The 10,910-nt window shown below is 42.3% G+C and overlaps 1 protein-coding gene across 12 annotated transcripts in view; it reads left to right on the forward strand.

Annotated features, from left to right (window-relative positions):
- LOC112141757 (inositol polyphosphate-4-phosphatase type I A) overlaps positions 1-10,910 on the forward strand; it is a 39,967-nt gene that overhangs the window by 21,867 nt on the left and 7,190 nt on the right. For 5 of the 12 annotated variants that reach the window (XM_036210915.1, XM_036210916.1, XM_024264917.2 and 2 more), the window contains 14 exons: positions 134-264; positions 346-450; positions 523-631; positions 794-811; positions 3,220-3,403; positions 3,487-3,702; positions 5,124-5,265; positions 5,356-5,490; positions 5,844-5,876; positions 8,498-8,670; positions 10,064-10,187; positions 10,257-10,324; positions 10,403-10,602; positions 10,673-10,770. In XM_036210915.1, the coding sequence (XP_036066808.1) occupies positions 134-264; positions 346-450; positions 523-631; positions 794-811; positions 3,220-3,403; positions 3,487-3,702; positions 5,124-5,265; positions 5,356-5,490; positions 5,844-5,876; positions 8,498-8,670; positions 10,064-10,187; positions 10,257-10,324; positions 10,403-10,602; positions 10,673-10,770 (1,736 nt within the window). The remainder of the gene's footprint in view (positions 1-133; positions 265-345; positions 451-522; positions 632-793; positions 812-3,219; positions 3,404-3,486; positions 3,703-5,123; positions 5,266-5,355; positions 5,491-5,843; positions 5,877-8,497; positions 8,671-10,063; positions 10,188-10,256; positions 10,325-10,402; positions 10,603-10,672; positions 10,771-10,910) is intronic. The other 7 variants (XM_024264924.2, XM_024264922.2, XM_024264920.2 and 4 more) reach the window with 6 other exon arrangements.

A 10,910-nucleotide genomic window follows, 5' to 3' on the forward strand; every position in this document is an offset into this window, starting at 1 on the left:
CATCAGTACCTGATGCTGCGGGCCATAATTATATTTATACACATACATTTCTTAGTTTTTAATATCTATTTTAGACTTTTTTTTAGCTGCGTTTTTGCCGCTGCAGCATCTCCATAAACAGTGGTGTCTTCAGGGTGTGTGAGCTGGAGGATCTTGGAGAATTGTCCCCCTGCTGGGAGAACCAGAGGAGGCAGATCGTGTCTCAGTACCAGACCGTCATCCTGGCGTACCAGGAGGCGCTGTCCGACCTCAACGGCTACAGAGGTCGGCTTTCTTTTGAAGCATTTCAGGGAGTTTGAGTCCGGTAGAATCAGCTTCTTCTTCTGCTGTGACCCCGCCCACCAGGTCCCTCCTTCAAGGCTAGCAACCTGAAGGCGGACAGGAAGCTGGAGTTCGTGCCGACCAACCTCCACGTCCAGAGGATGAGGGTGCAGGACGAGCTGGGCTTTGGTGATGCGTCTGTCCGCTGGCGTTCTTCTTGTTGTGCTCAACGTTCTCGCTGACTTTCGTGTCCTCCTCCAGAGCACACCTACGACGTGTTGACCGTCGGCGCTCCGGCCGCTCACTGCCGCGGCTTCAAAAGCGGCGGACTGAGGCGGCACCTTCAGAAGTTTGAGGAGGCAAAGAAACAGTAAGTTTAAAGAGAAATGGAAACCAGCCTTAAAACTTTTCCTTTCAGTTTAATTGATTTTCTGCTTGATTCATGCTTTTGAGTTTAACTTGAGTTTGACATGAAATGGAAGCATTGATTCTTCAGTTCCTCTTAATTTTTGGTTTTATTTTCTTTGATCAGCATATTTGAGGAGGAATGGTGAGTTCTGCTCCTGATTTGTGTCTTCTCATTTCAATATTTGCATTTCACTGCTTTATTTTAATGTTTTTTTTAAATTGTGGCAAATCTGACTCACTAAGCACATTTTGTTAAGCCTTAGTCACAACTGTCCATACGGGTGAATACGACTGTGTGCGGGTCTATAGTAAAGTTGAAGACCGCTCATTGAACCCATAAAGAGAAAACGTTCACATACTTTTTTTCTATGGGTATGCTGCAGGCGACGTGTCATAATGAACACTTAAACATCACGTCAGGATGAAGAAGGGGTTTCGTATGGATGTTTGCGCGATAAGTGCGTTAGGCCTGCACAATAAATTGCTAATTTATCGTCAGCCTGTGGGATACTCGTATGGCTTACCCTACATGAGTAAGTTTAATGAAGACTTTTGCTTTCTGCATTGAACTGTAAGATGAACCCTTTCACGTCGACTAATTGAATGGAGCCCTTTGCATTGTGTTCACATATATCAAGTTATCATCAGCGTAATATTGATCATTACTGTCACAGATTGTTTTAATCATGCCTAACATGCAGCCTGACTGTTAAAAAAAAGGAAATTGAACAATCAGGGTGTTGTTTGTGTACTTCCGTATCAGCACACCTCAACATCTGTGCGCAGTCACTAGGGCGGGGTATCGCCGATAATTTCCAGATTCGATTAGATTCACCAGAGCCTGGATCGATTCCATTCCGATTTTCTTTAGCAAACTTCTGCGTTGCACCATTTACATGGCAACCTTCACTTTGCAGTTTTAACTGACCGATTTTGGGCGGCAACTTTTACCTGGCAACATTCACATACTTTACGTTGCAACTTTTGCATTACAACTTTTACGTAGCAACATTTACCTATCAAACTTTAGCGTTTATGTGGCAACTTTTACATTGCAATTTTATCATGTCAACTTTTATGTAGCAAACTTTTTCATTGCAACTTTAAGTTGCAACTTTTACTTTGCAAACTTTTGCTCAACTTTTATGTAGCAAACTTTTGCGTGGCAACCTTCACTTTGCAGTTTTTGCACAACTTTTAGGTGGCAATTTTCCACCTAATTCAATTCAATTCAGTGTTGAATTTACACATTTAGACACATTTCTTCAGAAATACATTAATAATCTATATATGAATCTATAGCTGCTTTTACAAGTGCAAAATGTCCTCGATTGGATCAAAGATCAGATTAGAATAGAATTGTGCACACGGCCTAGAAAAACTTTTTCTGATTAAAACAAGGTTTCCCATGTGTGACACGTTTGAAATAAATCATTTTGGCATGATTTCGACAAGAAGAAATAGTGAGTCTGTTATTAACAAGCAAGGATATTGTATAGAGCGAGATGATACCCTGAGTGTGCTTTCATTATTATTATTAAGAATATTTTTAAGTGACTGTTCGCTCTTAATTTTCTAAATCCGTGCAGCAATGTGCATCTTGGATCATTGATCATGGGGGATAAATTAATTTATCAGTAGTTTTTTCCCCGACTAGAACTTTGCGACACCGGAATAGAGCCGTGAAAGAAATGGTCTCGATCTGGATTTGTGGCGCTTCGATATTTCACGGCAAGTGTCTTCTAACTTAAGGTGACGGACATGTGCTAGTATAGGGAGCAACAGTCCAGTGTGAACATTGCATGCAAGAACCCACGTTCAGAATGCTCTAGAACACGCATCTCGTGTACGTAGAATCACTAATATTTCTCGATACGCTTACGAAACCGCCGACAATGGTACGTTCCATTTTCATGACGTCCATCAAGGTGACTGAATGAACCTCAACAGAACTGCAAGTCACACCTGCGCTAGCAACACCTAAAAACCACACACTCGATATATGTTGTCTTTGCTTATTAACACGGTCCCTGTGAATCAGCGGATTCTCTGCGCCATTATCTTAATCTGCTATTTACGTTGATTGTGCAAACAAATCACACTGTAAAGTGTTGCGTATCAGCGCAAGTCTGCTTTTCTTCGCTTCAGAATCCGCTTGAAAGACGATAATTGCATTAACGGTTGAAGAGTTACAATAGTCGAAAGAATGTGTTAAAGGGTTAGGATGTTGGATCTTATCTACAACCCTCCATTATCCCAAACAACCGAAAAACCTGCAGCATCAGGCAGGTCAGCCACCCGTACGGGTCATGTGACTAACGCTTTGATGTAGTATAAGAACAGGTTTTGTTCTAAATTTAAGAGTTTTTATTGTTAGCTGTTAAGCCCACTGTAGGCAGCAGGCATGTGCATGGAAACACTAAACGTGGGTCTCTAACGCCGTCATATACGACCAACAGATCAACGATTTGTAAAAAACCTCACAAAGATTGTCAAACCTCCACGAGTGTAGACCGGACCCGCTCTGATTCAAACCTCTTCCTGCAACAGCGCCCTCTCCAGCTCACAGTCCATCGTCTACATACCCCAGGACATAGTCCGAGCCAAAGAGATCATTTCCCACGTCAACACTCTCAAGACTCAGGTCAGCTACTACGCCGAGAGGCTTTCCCGAGCCGCCAAAGACCGATCCGCCAGCGGCCTGGAGAGGACTCTCGCCATTCTGACCGATAAGGTGTCTAAGGCTGTTGGATTTGATGGTTCTGTTGTTTTTATTTGTCAAGCCAACCTCAGACCTTGTCTCTGTCGTCTCCTCAGACACGTCAGCTTGTGACGGTGTGCGACTGTAAGCTCCTGGCCTCGGCCATCCAGGCCTTGAACGCAGCACGGCCGGAGTACATCGCCTCCAAGGCGTCCCCATCCGCCGATTCGGAACAAGTCGTTCTGCGCAACGATCAGGACACGCTGCTAGCTAAGTGGAGCGGCTCCAACAGCCGGTCTTCTCTGCACGTGGACTGGCACGAAGAGGAGTGGGTATGTTAGTCACGAACCAACGATTCCTTTAGATTTACAACTCTGAGGAAACTTTTGTTAGTGTGTTTTATTCAGTAAAAACTCTTTTTATGTAGCCATTCAAACAACAAAGCAGAAATATATGTTTTAAAACTTAGCGTTGCAACTTAAAACTAGCAACATTGAGTAGCAAACTTTTCTGTTAGAACTTTTACAAGACAAAATTTACATAGAAACTCCTACTTGGCAACCTTTACCTGGCAATTTTTTTCACATGACAACTTTTATATAGCAACTTTCACATTGCAACTTTTACTTAGCAAACTTTTACGTTGAGACTTTTACGTAGCAAACTATTTAACAATACTGTTTAGGTGGCAACTTTCACATTGCAACTTTTATGTAGCAACTTTTACATGACAACCTTCATGTTACAATTTTCACACGACAACTTTTAGCTGGCAACTTTTATCTGGCAAGATTTACATACCTACTTTACGTTGCAACTTAAGTTATCGTAACATCTTTTACATATCAAACAATTGTGTTCTTTTACTTTTACGTGGCAATCTTCAAGTTGCAGTTTAACATGACGACTTTTAGGTGGCAACTTTGACATGGCAGCATTCACATAGCTCCTTTACGTTGGAATGTTTGCATTGCAACTTTTACGTAAAAACTTTTACGTCATTTTGCAACTTTCAAATTGCAACTTTTATGTTGCAATGTTTTGCGTAGCATTTTTACATAGCAACTTTTATGTAGCAAACATGCGTTGCAGCGTTTACATAGCAAACTTTTGCGTTTCAAATTTTATGTAGTAAACTTTTGCATTGCAACTTGTATGTGTAAACTTTTGCGTTGCAGTTTTCACATGACATCTTTTAGGGAGCAACTTTTATGTTGAAACTTCTGCGTTGCAGTTTTCACATGACCACGTTCACGTTGCAATTTTCACTTGACAGCGTTTAGGTGGCCACTTTCACATTGCAACTTTTATGTTGCAACTTTTGCGTTGCAATTTTTGCGTAGCAAACTTACATAAAATATTTTACATCTACCTTCCTCTAAAATCCTCATAGATACATACATCTGCAGTATTCTTTGATATTTGTGTATTAACAGTCATTGCACGTCGGCTGTGAGAATCTGCAGATCTCCTTAGTGGGTCTTCAAAAAGAAACTATCTCACGCTAAGAGGTAGACCGAGGAAAAAGCATATCGTTTCACTTCTGGTGCTTCTGGAAAAACTAAAGAAGATTTTTGCTGATACCAAAACAAGACAATTTAATACCTATAGATTAAGTTTATTCACATTTAAAAGTCGAGGAACACTCGTCTGAAGACCAGGAAGTCGAGTAGTTTGAACGATGATTAGAGGAGCAACTCCTGCTCACAGTAATACCTCTTTACTCAGTAGAGATGCGTCTCCTGTCTTCCAGGAGAAGGTGTGGTCAAACGTGGACAAGTCTCTGGAGTGCATCATCCAGCGGGTGGACAAGCTGCTCCAGAAAGACAGAAAACCCAGCATCAGCCGGCAGACCAGTACCCAGAGCGACCCGCAGGGCGGCGACTCTAAAAAGGGTAACACCCTCACACCCCGTTTCCATCAAAAAGTTCCACTCATTTCTGTAGCGTTCGAGTCTTTTCATCTCACAACTCTTCATGTGAAAGGAGAGGCGCGAGCTTTCTGGATCAACCCAGGAAGCGGCTCCCAGGATTACCCTTCCACCCCCGAGGCGCCCGCTCCCTCCTCATCATCCTCCTCTTCCTCTTCACTCATCCTTTCATCTGAAAAGCAGGACAGCTGTATGTTGTTTCTTCCCTTCATTTCTACTCTGCTGAACACGTTTCTTCTATCTTCTCTTTTCATATGACTTTTAGTTTCATTTTATGTCCATTTTTGCTGCTGTTGTTCATATTGATGTGAGCCGGGGCGCAACGTCTATACCTATTTCAAAGTAAAGCTCGTCTGCAGCTTTTCTTTGTTTTATTTTGAAACATATAAAGTTGAGGCAAAAAAAAATCTACCAATTTTTGAACAAAAATATTGAGTTGGGTTTTCTGATGGGTTGGAGTATGGACCTTTAGCCCCTGACTGCAGTGTTTTTCTGCGAGTGTCTCTGCTGCTCACAGCGCCTGTCAATCATGCACGTTTGCAGACGGAAGCCCCTGTGCCGAGGAGGCGTACCCAGGTAAGAGCCCCGCCCACGCTCCTTCCAGCAAAACGTTAGCTTATGGCTGTAGGTTTTCAACAGTCAGCGTTATGATGTCAACTCCACCACCCAATGAAAAGGTTCTGCTGTCTTAACAGAGCCTGGTGGAAGTCTAAACTTAAACCGCTGACCAGCAGTTTTCTGAGATTTTTCTGCTCCCTTAAGAAAAAACTGAAACACTGAGAAGTTTAAATAATGTTTTTACAAACAGTCGCGATAGTCCTAGTCTCATTTGCCGTTAACAGGAGAGACATCAAGCGCTGCAAACGGCTCCGACCCATTTCCGGAGGATCACCTGACTCAAGTCTCGCGGGTCGCGACTCAAATCTCATGAGTTGTGACCCACGAGACGAGTCACGACCATCAAGACTTGAGCTGTGACTCTCAATACTCGAGTTGCAACCCAAGAGAAGTAAACCATAATCATCATGACTCAAGCCGCGGCCAACTAGACTTGAGCCACGACAAATGAGACTTGAGCCACAACCAACAAGACTCGAGTCGCGACTCACAAAACGTGATTTGCGGCCATGGAGACTCAAGTCCTGACCCACGAGACACAAATCGTGGTAAGGGAGACTCGAGTCCCGACCCACGCTACTTAAGTTGCAAGCGAGTTGACTCGAGTCGCGACCCACAAGACGCGAGCTGCGACCTGCGAGACTCAAGTTGCAACCAGTGACATGCATGTTGTGGTAATGGAGACTCGAGTTTTGACCAAAGTGACTCAAATTGCTGGCCAGTAGACTTGAGTCGCGACCCACAAGACTTGAGCTGTGGCCATCAAGACTTGAGTCGCTATCCACGAGACCTGAGTTGCAACTAACAAGACCTGAGTTCTGTTAGTTGAGAAACTGTAGGATTTTAGTCGCAGCTCACAGACTTGAGAGGTGAGCCACAGGAAGTAGGCTGGTCCTTTTTGCAGTGCTCGTCCGCGCTGCTTAACTGGTTGAATTGGGTTGTCTGCAGGAGAAAAGAGTCAAACGTGAATGCAGGCGGCCCACATAAAACATCAAGGTCGTAGACCGCTGTCTGAGTCGTAAAGAGGAGCGGCAGGTGTGTCTTGCAGTTCTCTTGAGGCTCATTGAAAATGGAACATACCATTGTTGTGCATGTGTTAAGGGTATCATAAAGTGAATGTACAGGTTATTCTGTCGTATGGTGCCTTTACACTACACTCTATTCATCAGTACGGTGCTTGTACGACACTATTAGCTGTGCATCATTAGTGCGTGGAACTTCCATTAGCCGTCCAAATACTTCACAATGTGTTTACCACACACACATCAATAGTACATTCCACTATGACGTCTCTTGAGTTGGCTGTACGAGCCTCAAGGGAACACAAAGCTGCGACCGCTCCTGTTTACGACCTTCCAGACAACCCAAAAACCCGCACCACCCGAATGGATTAACACCCGTACGGGTCATGTGACTAAAGCTTGATCAGCTGCTTCTGTGCTTGCAGACTCTGCCACTATCTGCGTTTCATTTTCCCTTTTCTTGATGCTTTGAAGAGTGTTTTTTTTACACAATTCTTTCCTTCTGCTTTTATTTTGTAATTGTATTTATGTGATTTTGAGCTGATTTTTTTATTATTTTGTTTGTTTGTTTGATAGAAATGCCCTAAAATTATATATTTAATATCTTGATGGAGCTTGTGACGTGTGTGAAACATGTGTGAAACATGCCATCAGTTTAAGTCTACAACCACAACTGAAGTTTAGTTGAACTTTGACCTCAGGAAGATGGCGCCATCTTGAATTTTCACTATCAGTACCAGCTTAAACTTAAACTCCTTTTAAGGATTTTGATCTATCGCCTTCTAACTCTCCTCTAGTGTCATTGGGAAGCTGTTTGAGGGGGGAAAAAATTTTGGTTTTAATTTTTGTAGATTTTGAACGGCCTTAGGGTGGCGAGCTCGCAAAAAGTGGCGTTCCCCTGTCATTTGCACATTTTTCTTACAAGAATATTGTTACAATGTAATATATGAGTCGTTGTCTCAAGCAAAAATGGTATGACATTGAACCAATCAGAAATCTGGGTGTGGTTAACAAAAATCCTCTGTTGCCAAGGAAATGAAAAAATTTACTTTTGCCGATTTGTCTAAAAATGACATAGATCTGAGAGTCATCCTCAGGCGACCAAAACATAAAATGGTTGCTATGGAGATAAATAAAGGAAAAGCCGCCATTTGACAAAAGTACATCTTTTTTTAGAAGTGGAGAGTGAGTGGCGTGCAGCAGCTGCTCAGCCAGTGGGGGAGGGTCAAAAGGGGATCAAAAGGTCATAAAATGACGCTTAAACCTCTTAAATTCAATTTTACAATCAGGAAAACAAATAAGTACTATAAATCATGCTGTTAATTTGAGTTACAAATTAAGAAAATCATTGAAGTTTAAAAGCAGTACTAAGAAATGGGATTTTATAAGCATGAAAATGTGGTTTAGAGTTTTAAGAAACACATTTTACAGTGACATTTTTCTTTCTATTTTTGTTCTTTTTTTATTACTTTAGTCCTAAAATGTCATAAAAATGTTTGAATCTTAAGTTTTCTGACTGACTCTTGTAAGCCGGAGCTTTTTGGTCGTGTTTCCCAGGCGAGTGGAGCGAGGCGCTGTACCCCCTCCTCACCACGCTGAGCGAGTGCGTCGCCATGATGAGCAACAAGGCCAAGCAGTCCATGGTGTTCCTGCTGATGCAGGACAGCGCCCCCACCATCTCCATGGACGTGACGCTGCAGTACCGCCGCGACGTCGTCTTCTGCCAAACGGTCAGCACCAATGCTAATGCGCTCCTCTGAAGGTCGACTGTCTGTAAATTCTGCTGATGTAGCAGCAGAGGTCCATCGCTCTGCAGCTGCTGTGCAGCTCTGAAAGCTCGTTTAGAGCTCAGATTCAGCTGCTCTGCTGCGTTTTACAGCGTCACTCTATCACTCCATCAGAGCAAAGTCTGTTTTTCACACAGCTGCAGCCTCAGACACTCACATGTCTGTTCATTCAGTCATAAAATATCCACAAAAAATTACAAACCATATGTCAGTGCTTTATTTATGTTCACTCCTTTAGCTGAAATTTAGGTCACAAAAACAAAAAATTAAAGCTCCAGGTCTAAAAAAGCAAAAAAGTAAAACACTATATAATTTAATGCCTTGAGGGTTTATAGAGTTCAACGTGACTTCAAAATCAGCTGTAGTAATTGTTTTTACTTGTGTGTAGGAACAGATTAGAAGATACATTTACAGAAATGTTTTAAAAAACACATGCTACCTCCGAAATGACAAAGTGAAGTACCATTTAACTCAAAATATTTATACAGTCAATTCATGTTGAATATGTTTTAAGAAATCTTATAAATACCTAAACAATAAACATCATTGTGTTGTTAATAAAACAGCATATTGGGTTTTTTTAATTATTTTTTTACTAATAAAGATTTTATATTTTTTTTCAGCTACTCTGCTATTTATGGATTTGTGAAGCTAAATTGTGGCAGGCTTATAGTATTAATATAATATTTATTATATAAGACTGCATCAGCAGCATAAAACGTCTGCCCTTGAAAGTGGACGATCGTTAAATATTATCCCAAAAATAAAAATTAAGGGGCCCCAGTATAGAGCCCTGATGAACCTCTTAAATACTAAATTACATCCAAACAGGCTTGCAGCCACTGTTTTCTGACGCTTTAAAAGCAAAACATAAACTTTAGGATTTTTGTGCCACATTAGAATCAATTTAATTTAAATCTGAATCAAAAATACTTTAAAAAAAAAAGATTTCTTTGTGTCTAAAATTTATTTTTCTGCTCTTTTATTGCTGGTTGAAATAACTTCAAAACTAAATGTAATTAGTAGCAAAATGACCAAATATTTTATCTTTAGTGTTTTCTAGGAAATATAAAACTACTTTGTCAGTCTTTCTTTGCTCTTCTGTTACATAGATTTCTTTATTTTTCAAATTAACCCAGGAAATATATTTACTACTAAGACTGTAATTAATGTAACAAGAATATTTGTAGATATTTGTGTTGTTTAGAGGGATATTTTTTAACAGTATAGAGGAATTTAGGAATAAAAGTTTGATCTGATTGAAGATCCGTTTGTGAAACAGCTTTTCTTCTTCAGAAACTGTCTCTGATGCTGTTTGTTTGTTTGTTTGTTTCAGCTCACCGCTCTCATCTGCGGGTTCATCATTAAGCTGAGGAACTGTCTCCGTGACAACGGGTTCCTGCGACAGCTCTACACCATCGGCCTGCTGGCTCAGTTTGAGTCGTTGCTCAGCACCTACGGTATGCTTTGGCTGCCGCTTTCAGCCACCGGCGGCTGCAGACTCTGACCTGTGTGTGTCTGTTGTGCAGGGGAGGAGCTCGGCATGTTGGAGGACATGAGCGTCGGCGTCATGGATCTGCGGAACGTCACCTTTAAGGTAGAGTTAACTCACAGAGACACCAGACAGAAGACATTCCTGCAACATCATTTGTTTTCCTTTTCCTTTTGGTTTAAGGTCACCCAGGCGACCAGCAGCTCCGCCCCCGACCTGCTGCCGATCATCACGGGAAACCGGGACGGCTTCAACGTGCGCATCCCGCTGCCGGGAACCATGTTCGACGCGCTGCCGCGGGAGATCCAGAGCGGCATGCTGCTGAGGGTGCAGCCGGTCCACTTCAACGTCGGCATCAACGAGCAGCAGACGCTGGCCGAGAAGTGAGGAACCGCTCCGTCACTCCGCCCGCGGAGGGAATAAAAGCGTAAACGCCATCCTCTGTTCCGTCAGGTTTGGAGACACGTCACTGCAGGAGATCATCAACACAGAGAGTCTGTCCAGACTGAACTCCTACTACGAACAGTTCAAAGAAGTCCTGCCTGAAGACTGTGAGTATGATCCACTCTAGATGTGAGTTTTCTAGACACGTCATATCACACGGTTGCTGGAGCCTATCCTCGCCACTTTCAGACAAAGGCGGGGTTTACTCTGCATGGTCTAAGCCAGTGGTCCCCAACCTTTTTGGGGC

This window comes from Oryzias melastigma, unplaced genomic scaffold (genome assembly GCF_002922805.2).
Source record: "Oryzias melastigma strain HK-1 unplaced genomic scaffold, ASM292280v2 sc00299, whole genome shotgun sequence".
Classification (NCBI taxonomy): Eukaryota; Metazoa; Chordata; class Actinopteri; order Beloniformes; family Adrianichthyidae; genus Oryzias; species Oryzias melastigma.